At 42.9% G+C, this 15,623-nt stretch overlaps 1 protein-coding gene across 2 annotated transcripts in view; it reads right to left on the bottom strand.

Annotated features, from left to right (window-relative positions):
• The window catches only part of RHOBTB3 (Rho related BTB domain containing 3), a 153,436-nt gene that overhangs the window by 75,257 nt on the left and 62,556 nt on the right, over window positions 1-15,623 (bottom strand). For both annotated transcript variants that reach the window (XM_069751976.1, XM_069751983.1), the window contains one exon: window positions 2,652-2,806. In XM_069751976.1, coding sequence (XP_069608077.1) covers window positions 2,652-2,806 — 155 coding nt within the window. The remainder of the gene's footprint in view (window positions 1-2,651; window positions 2,807-15,623) is intronic.

The following is a 15,623-nucleotide window of genomic DNA, read 5'->3' as shown; positions in this document are numbered from 1 at the left end:
AGGGATGGGGAGAGAGTTGTGCACAAATTAGTTAGTCTCAAGGAGGGCAGAAAAACAGCTGTACATAATGAGGAAAGTCCATGAAGAGCAAATAAGTACAGGATAGAAGCTGTGCTGTCAAATGAGCGAGCTATTGACGGCAGTATCCTGGATACTACAAACCTCAAATTCAGCCAATATTGTTGTGAGAGACAGTCCCAGAAGAGAAAAATCTGAAAGATGACTTTACTGACATGTAATCTGTTTTTTCCATGTCAGAGATGTCCATAGCCATTAAAGGAAATTTGTCAACAGGGTTTTGCTACCCCACCTAAGAACAACATGATTATGGGACAGAAACCCTGATTCCAGCAATATACAGTTATATGAAAAAGTTTGGGCACCCCTAATAATCTTAAGCTTAATGTTTTATAAAAATAGTTTTTTTTGCAACAGCTATTTCAGTTTCATATATCTAATAACTGTTGGACACAGTAAAGTTTCTGCCTTGAAATGAGGTTTATTGTACTAACAGAAAACGTGCAATCTGCATTCAAACAAAATTTGACAGGTGCATAAGTATGGGCACCCCACCAGAAAAGTGACATTAATATTTAGTAGATCCTCCTTTTGCAAAAATAACAGCCTCTAGTCGCTTCCTGTAGCTTTTAATGAGTTCCTGGATCCTGGATGAAGGTATTTTTGACCATTCCTCTTTACAAAACAATTCCAGTTCAGTTAAGTTTGATGGTCGCCGAGCATGGACAGCCCTCTTCAAATGATCCCACAGATGTTCAATGATATTCAGGTCTGGGGACTGGGATGGCCATTCCAGAACAGTGTAATTGTTCCTCTGCATGAATGCCTGAGTAGATTTGGAGCGGTCATTTGGATCATTGTCTTGCTGAAAGATCCATCCCCTGCGTAACTTCAACTTTGTCACTGATTCACGAACATTATTGTCAAGAATCTGCTGATACTGAGAGGAATCCATGCGTCCCTCAACTTTAACAAGATTCCCGATGCCGGCATTGGCCACACAGCCCCAAAGCATGATGGAACCTGCACCAAATTTTACTGTGGGTAACAAGTGTTTTTCTTGGAATGCTATGTTTTTTTGGCCGCCATGCATAATGCCTTTTTGTGTGACCAAACAACTCAATCTTGGTTTCATCAGTCCACAGGACCTTCTTCCAAAAAGAAATTTGCTTCTCCAAATGTGCTTTTGCATACCTCAGCCGACTCTGTTTGTGGCGTGCTTGCAGAAACGGCTTCTTTCGCATCACTCTCCCATACAGCTTCTCCTTGTGCAAAGTGCGTTGTATAGTTGACCGATGCACAGTGACACCATCTGCAGCAAGTTGATGCTGCAGCTCTCTGGAGTTGGTCTGAGGATTGTCCTTGACTGGTCTCACCATTCTTCTCTGCCTTTCTGCTGTTTTTCTTGGCCTGCCACTTCTGGCCTTAACAAGAACTGTACCTGTGTTCTTCCATTTCCTTACTATGTTCCTCACCGTGGAAATTGACAGGTTAAATCTCTGAGACAGCTTTTTGTATCCTTCCCCTGAACAACTATGTTGAATAATCTTTGTTTTCAGATCATTACACAATTGTTTTGAGGAGCCCATGATGCCACTCCTCAGAGGAGATTCAAACAGGAGAACAACTTGCAAGTGGCCACTTTAAGTAGCTTTTCTCATGATTGCATACACCTGGCTATGAATTTCAAAGCTCAATGAGGTTAGAAAACCAAAAAAAGTTCTTTAGTAAGTCAGTAAAAAGTAGGTAGGAGTATTTAAAACAAGAAAATGATAAGGGTGCCCATACTTATGCACCTGTCAAATTTTGTTTGAATGCAGATTGCACATTTTCTGTTAGTACAATAAACCTCATTTCAAGGCAGAAACATTACTGTGTCCAAGAGTTATTAGATATATGAAACTGAAATAGCTGTTGCAAAAAAAACAATTTTTTATAAAACATTAAGCTTAAGATTAATAGGGGTGCCCAAACTTTTTCATATAACTATACAGTATCCCTTACTGGCTGCTTGATGCAGTTTTAATAAAATAAATGTTTTATCTGCTTCAAATCTGCCAGATCTCTGAATGCTAAGCTCTGCATAATCCCCGCCGACAGCACTAATTGACATCTTTCTATGTACACTGTGCATAGGCAGAAATCTGCCAATCAGTGATGGGGATGAAATTATAGAAAGCTCATAAATATGGAAGACTACATGAGAACAGGTTTACTAGTCATCATCAAGTGATAATTTCCTGCTGTTAAAACAGTGCAAAATTGGCAGTAGGGAACCAGTAAATAATTTTAATAAAAAGATTACACACTAAGTAAGCAAAACAAAAAAATAGTAGAGTAGAGTAGAAATAGCCCACAGACCTCACTGCCCAGGGGTCCTTTTCTGGGTCTGTCCAGACATTAGACTGAGAATAGTTTTCTGGAACTCTATTGTAATTAACTTTGTGATTAAAACTAACTGCACCGAGTTCTGTTTGAAATGTTTCTTTATTTCACTCAGTGCCCTGTAATGTTTTTTTCTCAAATACAGAAGTTCTATGAGGGAGCAAAATGGATCAGTATTCTCCTTCTAGTGAGTCGTCCACTCGGTCACAAAAGTAAAAATTTTGTAAAACTATACACTGCGAACGTACCAGTGGTTCAAAGAATGTCTCAACATAGGTGCAGTGAAACACATGTATTTCTAGGTAAGTACCACCTATGTCCCTGGAAAGTTGGATCAGCTCTGAAGCAGGAACACAATCCTCTCTGAGTGAGCTGCACATGGGGCAGGTGCATGGAGGCTCATCTAAAAGAAAAACAAAACATTTTAGTAACCCGTCAATGATGTCTGTTTCTTATTTTCTAGAATATTGAAATACAGAAGTAGAATGAGATTTTAGGTTCTCACACATCTTTTGCAGCCCACAAACCCATTTAGTCATCAATTTTCTTTTTTGTATGACAATTACATACATACTGTACTTTCAAGTTGAACTTTCCTGATTAAAAAAAAAAGTTTGAAGATTTTCCCATAAATTTTCAGGATAAAAATTACACTATTCTGATGCTTAAAAAAAAAGAATTACGGAGAATACACTTTTCAGCATGGGTTTATGAGAAATCGCTCCTGTCAAACCAATCTAATCAGTTTTTATGAAGAGGTAAGCTATAGGCTGGACCACGGTGAGTCATTGGACGTGGTATATCTCGATTTTTCCAAAGCGTTTGATACCGTGCCGCACAAGAGGTTGGTACACAAAATGAGAATGCTTGGTCTGGGGGAAAATGTGTGTAAATGGGTTAGTAACTGGCTTAGTGACAGAAAGCAGAGGGTGGTTATAAATGGTATAGTCTCTAACTGGGTCGCTGTGACCAGTGGGGTACCGCAGGGGTCAGTATTGGGACCTGTTCTCTTCAACATATTCATTAATGATCTGGTAGAAGGTTTACACAGTAAAATATCGATATTTGCAGATGATACAAAACTATGTAAAGCAGTTAATACAAGAGAAGATAGTATTCTGCTACAGATGGATCTGGATAAGTTGGAAACTTGGGCTGAAAGGTGGCAGATGAGGTTTAACAATGATAAATGTAAGGTTATACACATGGGAAGAAGGAATCAATATCACCATTACACACTGAATGGGAAACCACTGGGTAAATCTGACAGGGAGAAGGACTTGGGGATCCTAGTTAATGATAAACTTACCTGGAGCAGCCAGTGCCAGGCAGCAGCTGCCAAGGCAAACAGGATCATGGGGTGCATTAACCCCTTCCCGACCTGTGACACAGCGTATGCGTCATGAAAGTCGGTGCCAATTCGACCTGTGACGCATATGCTGTGTCACAGAAAGATCGCGTCCCTGCAGATCGGGTGAAAGGGTTAACTCCCATTTCACCCGATCTGCAGGGACAGGGGGAGTGGTAGTTTAGCCCAGGGGGGGTGGCTTCACCCCCTCGTGGCTACGATCGCTCTGATTGGCTGTTGAAAGTGAAACTGCCAATCAGAGCGATTTGTAATATTTCACCCATTATAACGGGTGAAATATTACAATCCAGCCATGGCCGATGCTGCAATATCATCGGCCATGGCTGGAAATACTAGTGTGCCCCCACCCCACCCCACCGATCGCCCCCCCAGCCCCCCGATCTGGCCGGTACACTGCTCCGGCTCCCCTCCATCCAGTGCTCCGCTCCCCCCCGTGCTCTTGTCCGCTCCAATCACCCCCCCGTGCTCCAATCACCCCCCCCTGCATTCAGTTCCACCCCCCGTGCTCCGTTCCACCCCCCCATGCTCCGTTCCAGCCCCCCCGTGCTCCGTTCCACGCCTGCCGCGCTCCGATCCCCCCCCCGTGCTCCGATCCCCCCCCCGTGCTCCGATCCCCCCCCCGTGGTCCCCCCCACCCCATCATACTTACCGATCCAGCCGGGGTCCCGTCCGTCTTCTCCCTGGGCGCCGCCATCTTCCAAAATGGCGGGCGCATACGCAGTGCGCCCGCCGAATCTGCCTGCCGGCAGATTCGTTCCAAAGTGTATTTTGATCACTGAGATAGATTACATCTCAGTGATCAAAATAAAAAAAATAATACATGACCCCCCCCCCCTTTGTCACCCCCATAGGTAGGGACAATAAAAAAATAAAGAAAATTTTTTTTTTCCACTAATGTTAGAATAGGGTTAGGGTTAGGGGTAGGGTTAGGGTTAGGGTTAGGGGTAGGGTTAGGGGTAGGGTTAGGGTTAGGGCTAGGGGTAGGGTTAGGGTTAGGGCTAGGGTTAGGGCTAGGGGTAGGGTTAGGGGTAGGGCTAGGGTTAGGGTTAGGGTTAGGGCTAGGGTTAGGGCTAGGGCAAGGGTTAGGGGTAGGGCTAGGGTTAGGGGTAGGGTTAGGGCTAGGGTTAGGGTTTCGGTATGTGCACACGTATTCTGGTCCTCTGCGGATTTTTCCGCTGCGGATTTGATAAATCCGCAGTGCTAAACCGCTGCGGATTTATGGCGGATTTACCGCGTTTTTTCTGCGCATTTCACAGCGGTTTTACAATTGCGATTTTCTATTTGAGCAGTTGTAAAACCGCTGCGGAATCCGCACAAAGAAGTGACATGCTGCGGAATGTAAACCGCTGCGTTTCCGTGCAGCTTTTCCGCAGCATGTGTACAGCGATTTTTGTTTCCCGTAGGTTTACATTGAACTGTAAACTCATGGGAAACTGCTGCGGATCTGCAGCGTTTTCCGCAGCGTGTGCACATACCTTTAGAATTAGGCTATGTTCACACGGTGCGGATTTGGCTGCGGATTGGCCGCTGCGGATTCGCAGCAGTATTCCATCAGGTTTACAGTACCATGTAAACATATGAAAAACCAAATCCGCTGTGCCCATGGTGCAGAAAATACCGCGCGGAAACGCTGCGTTGTATTTTCCGCAGCATGTCAATTCTTTGTGCGGATTCCGCGGCTTTTTACACCTGTTCCTCAATAGGAATCCGCAGGTGAAATCCGCACAAAAAACACTGGAAATCCGCGGAAAATCCGCAGGTAAAACGCAGTGCCTTTTACCCGCGGATTTTTCAAAAATGGTGCGGAAATATCTCACACGAATCCGCAACGTGGGCACATAGCCTTAGGGTTAGGGTTGGAATTAGGGTTGTGGTTAGGGTTGTGATTAGGGTTATGGCTACAGTTGGGATTAGGGTTAGGGGTGTGGGGGGGTTAGTGTTGGAGGTAGAATTGAGGGGTTACCACTGTTTAGGCACATCAGGGGTCTCCAAACGCAACATGGCGCCACCATTGATTCCAGCCAATCTCGTATTCAAAAAGTCAAATGGTGCTCCCTCACTTCCGAGCCCTGAAGTGTGCCCAAACAGTGGTTTACCCCCACATATGGGGTATCAGTGTTCTCAGGATAAACTGCGCAACAATTACTGGGGTCCAATTTCTCCTGTTACCCTTGAGAAAATAAAAAATTGCTTGCTAAAACATCATTTTTGAGGAAAGAAAAATGATTTTTTATTTTCACGGCTCTGCGTTGTAAACGTCTGTGAAGCACTTGGGGGTTCAAAGTGCTCACCACATATCTAGATAAGTTCCTTGGGGGGTCTAGTTTCTAAAATGGGGTCACTCGTGGGGGGTTTCTACTGTTTAGGCACACCAGGGGCTCTGCAAACGCAATGTGACGCCCGCAGACCATTCCATCAAAGTCTGCATTTCAAAAGTCACTACTTCCCTTCTGAGCCCCGACGTGTGCCCAAACAGTGGTTTACCCCCACACATGGGGTATCAGCGTACTCAGGAGAAACTGGACAACAACTTTTGGGGTCAAATTTCTCCTGTTACCCTTGGGAAAATAAAAAATTCTGGGCTAAATAATTATTTTTGAGGAAAGAAAACGTATTTATTATTTTCACGGCTCTGCATTATAAACTTCTATGAAGCACTTGGGGGTTCAAAGTGCTCACCACACATCTAGATAAGTTCCTTTGGGGGTCTAGTTTCCAAAATGGGGTCACTTGTGGGGGGTTTCTACTGTTAAGCCACATCAGGGGCTCTGCAAACGCAACGTGACGCCCACAAAGCATTCCATCAAAGTCTGCATTTCAAAACGTCACTACTTCACTTCCGAGCCCCGGCATGTGCCCAAACAGTGATTTACCCCCACATATGGGGTATCAGCGTACTCAGGAGAAACTGGACAACAACTTTTGGGGTCAAATTTCTCCTGTTACCCTTGGGAAAATAAAATATTGCAGGCTAAAAGATCATTTTTGAGAAAATAATTTTTTTTTTTATTTTCATGGCTCTGCGTTATAAACTTCTGTGAAGCACTTGGGGGTTCAAAGTCCTCACCACACATCTAGATTAGTTCCTTTGGGGGTCTAGTTTCCAAAATTGGGTCATTTCTGGGGGATCTCCAATGTTTAGGCACACAGGGGCTCTCCAAACGTGACATGGTGTCCGCTAATGATTGGAGCTAATTTTCCATTTAAAAAGCCAAATGGCATGCCATCCCTTCCGAGCCCTGCCGTGCGCCCAAACAGTGGTTTACCCCCACATATGGGGTATCAGCGTACTCAGGACAAACTGGACAACAATATTTGGGGTCCAATTTCTCCTATTATCCTTGTCAAAATAGGAAATTCCAGGCTAAAAAATCATTTTTGAGGAAAGAAAAATTATTTTTTATTTTCATGGCTCTGCGTTATAAACTTCTGTGAAGCACCTGGGGGTTTAAAGTGCTCAATGTGCATCTAGATAAGTTCCTTGGGGGGTCTAGTTTCCAAAATGGGGTCACTTGTGGGGGAGCTCCAATGTTTAGGCACACAGGGGCTCTCCAAACGCGACATGGTGTCCGCTAACAATTGGAGCTAATTTTCCATTCAAAAAGTCAAATGGCGCGCCTTCCCTTCCGAGCCCTGCCGAGTGCCCAAACAGTGGTTTACCCCCACATATGAGGTATCGGCGTACTCGGGAGAAATTGCCCAACAAATTTTATGATCCATTTTATCCTACTGCCCATGTGAAAATGAAAAAATTGAGGCGAAAAGAATTTTTTTGTGAAAAAAAAGTACTTTTTCATTTTTACAGATCAATTTGTGAAGCATCTGAGGGTTTAAAGTGCTCACTAGGCATCTAAATAAGTTCCTTGGGGGGTCTAGTTTCCAAAATGGGGTCACTTGTGGGGGAGCGCCAATGTTTAGGCACACAGGAGCTATCCAAACGCGACATGGTGTCCGCTAACGATGGAAATAATTTTTCATTCAAAAAGTCAAATGGCGCTCCTTCCCTTCCGAGCCTTACCATGTGCCCAAACAGTGGTTTACCCCCACATGTGAGGTATTGGTGTACTCAGGAGAAATTGCCCAACACATTTTAGGATCCATTTTATCCTGTTGCCCATGTGAAAATGAAAAAATTGAGGCTAAAAGAATTTTTTTGTGAAAAAAAAGTACTTTTTCATTTTTACGGATCAATTTGTGAAGCACCTGGGGGTTCAAAGTGCTCACTATGCATCTAGATAAGTGCCTTGGGGGGTCTAGTTTCCAAAATGGGGTCACTTGTGGGGGAGCTCCAATTTTTAGGCACACGGGGGCTCTCCAAACGTGACATGGTGTCCGCTAATGAGTGGAGCCAATTTTTGATTCAAAAAGTCAAATGGCGCTCCTTCCCTTCCAAGCCCTGCCGTGCGCCCAAACAGTGGTTTACCCCCACATATGGGGTATCAGCGTACTCAGGACAAATTGGACAACAACTTTCGTGGTTCAGTTTCTCCTTTTACCATTGGGAAAATAAAAAAATTGTTGCTAAAAGATAATTTTTGTGACTAAAAAGTTAAATGTTCATTTTTTCCTTCCTTGTTGCTTCTGCTGCTGTGAAGCACCTGAAGGGTTAATAAACTTCTTGAATGTGGTTTTGAGTACCTTGAGGGGTGCAGTTTTTAGAATGGTGTCACTTTTGGGTATTTTCAGCCATATAGACCCCTCAAACTGACTTCAAATGTGAGGTGGTCCCTAAAAAAAATGGTTTTGTAAATTTCGTTGTAAAAATGACAAATCGCTGGTCAAATTTTAACCCTTATAACTTCCTAACAAAAAAAATTTTGTTTCCAAAATTGTGCTGATGTAAAGTAAACATGTGGGAAATGTTATTTATTAACTATTTTGTGTCACATATCTCTCTGGTTTAACAGAATAAAAATTCAAAATGTGAAAATTGCGAAATTTTCAAAATTTTCGCCAAATTTCCTTTTTTATCACAAATAAACGCAGAATTTATTGACCTATATTTACCACTAACATGAAGCCCAATATGTCACGAAAAAACAGTCTCAGAACCGCTAGGATCCGTTGAAGCGTTCCTGAGTTATTACCTCATAAAGGGACACTGGTCAGAATTGCAAAAAAACGGCAAGGTCTTTAAGGTCAAAATAGGCTGGGTCATGAAGGGGTTAAGAGAGGTCTGGATACACATGATGAGAGCATTATACTGCCTCTGTACAAATCCCTAGTTAGACCGCACATGGAATAGTGTTTCCAGTTTTGGGCACCGGTGCTCAGGAAGGATATAATGGAACTAGAGAGAGTACAAAGGAGGGCAACAAAATTAATAAAGGGGATGGGAGAACTACAACACCCAGATAGATTAGCGAAATTAGGATTATTTAGTCTAGAAAAAAGACGATTGAGGGGCTTTCTAATAACCATGTATAAGTATATAAGGGGACAATACAAATATCTCGCTGAGGATCTGTTTATACCAAGGAAGGTGACGGGCACAAGGGGGCTTTCTTTGCGTCTGGAGGAGAGAAGGTTTTTCCACCAACATAGAAGAGGATTCTTTACTGTTAGGGCAGTGAGAATCTGGAATTGCTTGCCTGAGGAGGTGGTGATGGCGAACTCAGTCGAGGGGTTCAAGAGAGGCCTGGATGTCTTCCTGGAGCAGAACAATATTGTATCATACAATTATTAGGTTCTGTAGAAGGACATAGATCTGGGGATTTATTATGATGGAATATAGGCTGAACTGGATGGACAAATGTCTTTTTTCGGCCTTACTAACTATGTTACTATAATTTTTTTTTCTTAAATCAATTTAACTCCTTCACCCTGCTGCCTGCCTTCACCGTCCTGACATAGCTAAATTTTACAATTTTATGTAGTAATAACTGTAGAACGATTCAACGGATCCCAGTGATTCCGAGACTGTTTTTTTGTGACATACTGTAGTGCATGATAGTTGTAAAATTTGATCAATATCAATTGCTTTTATTCTGAAAATATCGGAACTATGGCGAAAATTTCACAGTTTTCTAACTCTTAACCCCTATCTGACCTCGGACGGGATAGTACGTCCGAGGTCAGATCCCCTGCTTTGATGCAGGGCTCCGCGGGGAGCCCGCATCAAAGCCGGGACATGTCAGCTGTTTTGAAGAATCGCGATCTGCCCGCACCTATTAACTAGTTAAATGCCGCTGTCAAACGCAGACAGCGGCATTCAACTACCGCTTCCGGCCGGGCGGCCGGAAATGACGTCATCGCCGACCCCCGTCACATGATCGGGGGTCGGAGATGCGTCTAAATGGTAACCATAGAGGTCCTAGAGACCTCTATGGTTACTGATGACCGGTGACTGTGAGCGCCACCCTGTGGTCGGCGCTCACAGCACACCTCCATTTCTGCTACATAGCAGCGATCAGCAGATCGCTGCTATGTAGCAGAGCCGATCGCGTTTTGCCTGCTTCTAGCCTCCCATGGAGGCTATTGAAGCATGGCAAAAGTAAAAAAAAAAAGTTTAAAAAAAATGTGAAAAAAATAAAAAAAATATAAAAGTTTAAATCACCCCCCTTTCGCCCCAATCAAAATAAATCAATAAAAAAAAAAAATCAAATCTACACATATTTGGTATCGCCGCGCTCAGAATCGCCCGATCTATCAATTAAAAAAAAGCATTAACCTGATCGCTAAACGGCGTAGCGAGAAAAAAATTAGAAACGCCAGAATTACGTTTTTTAGGTCACCGCGACATTGCATTAAAATGCAATAACGGGCGATCAAAAGAACGTATCTGCACCAAAATGCTATCATTAAAAACGCCAGCTTGGCACGCAAAAAATAAGCCCTCAACCGACCCCAGATCACGAAAAGTGGAGACCCTACGAGTATCAGAAAATGGCGCAATTTTTTTTAAATTTTTTTAGCAAAGTTTGGAATTTTTTTTCACCACTTAGATAAAAAATAACCGAGTCATGTTAGGCGTCTATGAACTCGTACTGACCTGGAGAATTATAATGGCAGGTCAGTTTTAGCATTTAGTGAACCTAGCAAAAAAGCCAAACAAACAACAAGTGTGGGATTGCACTTTTTTTGCAATTTCACCGCACTTGGAATTTTTTTCCCGTTTTCTAGTACTCGACATGCTAAAACCAATGATGTCGTTCAAAAGTACAACTCGTCCCGCAAAAAATAAGCCCTCACATGGCCAAATTCACGGAAAAATAAAAAAGTTATGGCTCTGGGAAGGAGGGGAGTGAAAAACGAACACGGAAAAACGAAAAATCCCAAGGTCATGAAGGGGTTAATTTTTATGCCTTTCAGCTAGAGCGTTATGTCACACAAAATAATTAATAAATAACATTTATCATCACATGTCTACTTTACATCTGCATCATTTTTTTCATATTTTTCTGTTAGGAAGTTAGATGGGTTAAAAGTTTATCAACTATTTCTTATTTTTCCATCAATATTTACAAAACCATTTTTTTCAGGGACATCACATTTTAAGTGATTTTGAGGGGCCTATGTCATATAAAATATAAAGAAGTGACACCATTCTAAAAACTGAGAATGAGCAGATGTAGGGTGGTGCTGAACCACCTTATGTGCTTTATGTGTGAGAGTGTTAAGTTATATTGAACTCTGTAGAGGATGGGCAACCAGGATGGATTGGAGAGAGGAGAGTTTGGCAAGAGGGAAACCAATTAGTAGAGACTTGCACTAGTCTAAACAAGAATGAATAAGAGCAACAGTAAGAGCTTTTGCCGAGTTAAAGATAAGAAAAGGTCAAAGCTACCAGATGAGAGAGATTAAATATTTTAGTTATGTGAGTGGTAACAGCTGGGGAAAGAGAATGGAGGAGATGTGAGGTAATAGGGTCACTGGTGCAGGTAGTGGAGCGAGAATATGCAAGAAGCCTGGTCACTTCTTCTTCCATGACTGGTTCAAAAACAGAAAGTGAGCTAGGTTCACCGCAGGAGGGAGGATGATGCATGACATTAGGAGATTGACAACATCTGATAGGAAATTTTTTCCCAATTTTTTCTTTGAAATAATTGGCCACATTATCAGCGCTGAGGTTGGTGGAAAATGTATTTGCAGCATGTGTAAGGTTGTTGCCGTCTTTGCAGAGTTGTTCTTCTGTGTAAGAAGCTTTATCCAGGACATGTGAGGGAGGAGATTGGGGCCAATGATGACGGCAAATTCTTCATAAATTTCTGAGTATTAGTAGCATTTATATTTCTATAAGTATTGAAAATGAGGATGTCCTGAGTGGGGTGACAGAAAGTGAAAGAAGGTTGTGGTGAGAAAGAGAGAGAGGCATTTGTAAAATCATGATTTGAGCAGAGCTGGGAGAAGACCAGGTCCAGCATATTTCCGTCGTCATGCGTAGGAGACTTAGTAAGCTGTGAAAGGCTGAAAAAGGAGGTTAGAGAATGATGATAAGTGGAAGATGGGGAGAGGGGATCACCAAAGAGGATGTTAAAGTTCGCCATGATGAGAATGAGGATGTCACAGGATAGAAAATGTGGAAGCCCAGTGGCAAAGTGATCCAGCAACTGATGTGAGGGGCCCAGGAGGTGATACACAACCATCACTCGCTGGGGGAAGGGCCGGAAAAATATGACAGTGTGGACCTCAAAATAAGGGAAGATAAGTGAGGGTACTAGGGGAAGATAACCTAAAAAGTAGATTTTGTTGAAAGGAGCAGACTAACTGTCCTGGCCCAACAGGGAGTGGACGGCACAACACACACGGGATGGTAAAGGGGAGAGGAAGGCCCTAACAATAGGAAACAAAGGATGGGACATCTCCTGAGCTCCAACCTGAGACTGTCCCTACACTCCCCTAATGCCAAAAGTGGCACCTTCCACCCGCCGCCATCACATACCTCGTCCCTAACTCACATCACAATGCTCTGGCTAGTGCACTGGACGGCAAGGGCACTAGCCTTACCAGTGCAAACACAGGTGATAGTTACAAGCAGGAGAGAGACAAGGTAAATACACAAAACTTAGCTTCAGACTCCGCTGCCAAGCTCCACACCGCAGAGGATACGGAAACAGGACCCCGAAATCCACAGAAGAAGCAGATTCCGTGCTGACACCAGAGAGCTGCAACTGCAAGGATGCTCTACATAGAAAAATCTATCATCACCAGTCAGCTGATGCGTCAGGTGACTATTTAAAGGATGATGGGAGTGGTCACTACCCACACCAGCTCACCAGTAAACACAGCAGCTGCCAGCAAGGAAACTGACATTAAACCTTGCTGGCCCAAAAGTAAAAGAAAACATTTGAATTAAAGCAGAACCAGAGCTGTCACGACTGCCACAAAATGAGTCATGACACGAACATCTCCACCTGGTTTGTTGTCAGGTCTCGAGGTATGAGAAAAATGTAGGGCACCATATGAGAGTGCAGCAAACAGCGGTGGTATTCAACTGCTGAATACAGGTTTCAGCAAGAGCCAGAAGGTTAATAGAATTAGGCTGGTTTCACACTTGCGTTTCAAAACGCTTGCGTTTAAAAAAAAAACGCATGGTGAAAAAACGCATGTAAACGCGTGCAAACGCTGCGTTTTTTGACGCATGCGTTTTTGCATGTGGTGAAAAAAACGCGGCGTTTTGACGCGTTTACATGCGTTTTTTCATGCGTTTGCGTTTTTTAAACGCATGCTGAGAAATGTGTGACAGCTGCCAATCATCAAAATAAAGTAAAAACCCACTATAAACAGAAATAGTTAGGGTTAGGGGTAGGGTTAGGGATCATAACCCTAACCCTAAAGGGATCCTAACCCTAACCCTAAGCCTAAAGGGATCCTAACCCTAAAGGGGTTAGGGTTAGGGGTAGGGTTAGGATCCCTTTAGGGTTAGGGGTAGGGTTAGGGTTAGGGATAGGGTTAGGATCCCTTTAGGGTTAGGGTTAGGGTTAGGATCCCTTTAGGGTTAGGGTTAGGATCCCTTTATCACCTTTATGGTGGGGGGTGGCATATCAGTGTGTTTTCTGTTTTTTTTTATAAAAACGCATGCGTTTTTAATGCAAACAAACGCATGTGCTTAAAAACGCATGCGTTTACATAGACATCAATAGTTTTTTTTGCCGCAAAAAACGCATGCGTTTTTTGCGGCAAAAAAAAAACGCAGCAAAAATTACTACATGTTGCATTTCTGCAACACAACGCATGCGTTGCAAAAACGCATGCAAAAAAAGCATGCGTTTTTAATGTTAAATATAGGGAAAAAACGCATGCTTTTTTGCGTTTTTTACCGCAAAAACGCAAAAAAAAAACCGCAAATGTGAAACCAGCCTTAGGAGGTAAAAAGTCATGGATGTTTGTTACACGCTGACAGTGAATTCTAAGGGACACAATTAAAAGAGAAAGAAGGCATGCAGGACACGGTAAAAAGATTTGCAGGGTTCTTGAGTGTAGCAGGAAAGTAGTTAAACTTACTATTACAAAAATGGTCAGGATTAGGAGAGAAGATATCTTCTGCAACTAGGAGAAGGAGAATAGAGAGAGTGAGCAGATGTTTAAGTGATCTGTGAGAGAATTTCTTGTGTTATATGGTGGGAGTGAATGTATCTGTGCAGTTTAAGATTGTGAATAGAGTATGAGAGCTGTACATAGGAGAGGAGAGAGGGGCTGATATGGATAGAGTGTACAGAGTTTATGAAAGGAAGATAGATGTGAGCAATTGCAGCAGCCAGAACAAAAAATGGCACAAATACATATTGTGAATACCTTTTGTAAGGCAGATGATCTGGAAAAAGTTTCTTTAACCCCTCTCTGACCTCAGACGGGATAGTACGTCCGAGGTCAGAACCCCCGCTTTGATGCGGGCTCCGGCGGTGAGCCCGCATCAAAACCGGGACATGTCAGCTGTTTTGTAATAGCGGCGAGTGAAATCGCGATTCACCCGCCGCTATTAACTAGTTAAATGCCGCTGTCAAGCGCTGACAGCGGCATTTAACCGGCGCATCCGGCCGGAAATTAGCGCATCACTGACACCCGTCACATGATCGGGGGTCAGCGATGCATCAAAATGGTAACCATAGAGGTCCTTGAGACCTCCATGGTTACTGATCCCAGCTAGCTGTGAGCGCCACCATGTGGTCGGCGCTCATAGCACACCTGCAATTCAGCTACATAGCAGCGATCTGATGATCGCTGCTATGTAGCAGAGGCAATCGAGTTGTGCCAGCTTCTAACCTCCTATGGAGGCTATTGAAGCATGGCAAAAGTTTAAAAAAAATTAAAAAAAATGTGAAAAAAATAAAAAAATATAAAAGTTTAAATCACCCCCCTTTCGCCCCATTCCAAATAAATCCATAGAAAAAAAAATCAAACCTACACATATTTGGTATCACCGCGTTCAGAATCGCCCGATCTATCAATAAAAGAAAGGATTAACCTGATCGCTAAACGGCGTAGTGAGAAAAAAATTTCAAACGCCAGAATTACGTTTTTTTGGTCGCCACAACATTGAATTAAAATGCAATAACGGGTGATCAAAAGAACGTATCTGCACCAAAATGGTATCATTAAAAACGCCAGCTCGGCACACAAAAAATAAGCCCTCAACCGACCCCAGATCATGAAAAATGAAGACGCTACGGGTATCAGAAAATGGCGCAATTTTTTTTTTTTTAGCAAAGTTTGGAATTTTTTTTCACCACTTAGATAAAAAATAACCTAGACATGTTAGGTGTCTATGAACTCGTAATGACCTGGAGAATCATAATGGTAGGTCAGTTTTAGTATTTAATAAACCTAGCAAAAAAAGCCAAACAAAAAACAAGTGTGGGATTACACTTTTTTTGCAATTTCACCACAATTGGAATTTTTTTCCCGTTTTCTA

The sequence above is a fragment of the Ranitomeya imitator genome, chromosome 1, assembly GCF_032444005.1.
Source record: "Ranitomeya imitator isolate aRanImi1 chromosome 1, aRanImi1.pri, whole genome shotgun sequence".
In the NCBI taxonomy this organism is placed as follows: Eukaryota; Metazoa; Chordata; class Amphibia; order Anura; family Dendrobatidae; genus Ranitomeya; species Ranitomeya imitator.
This window is presented reverse-complemented; position numbering and strand designations above follow the sequence as displayed.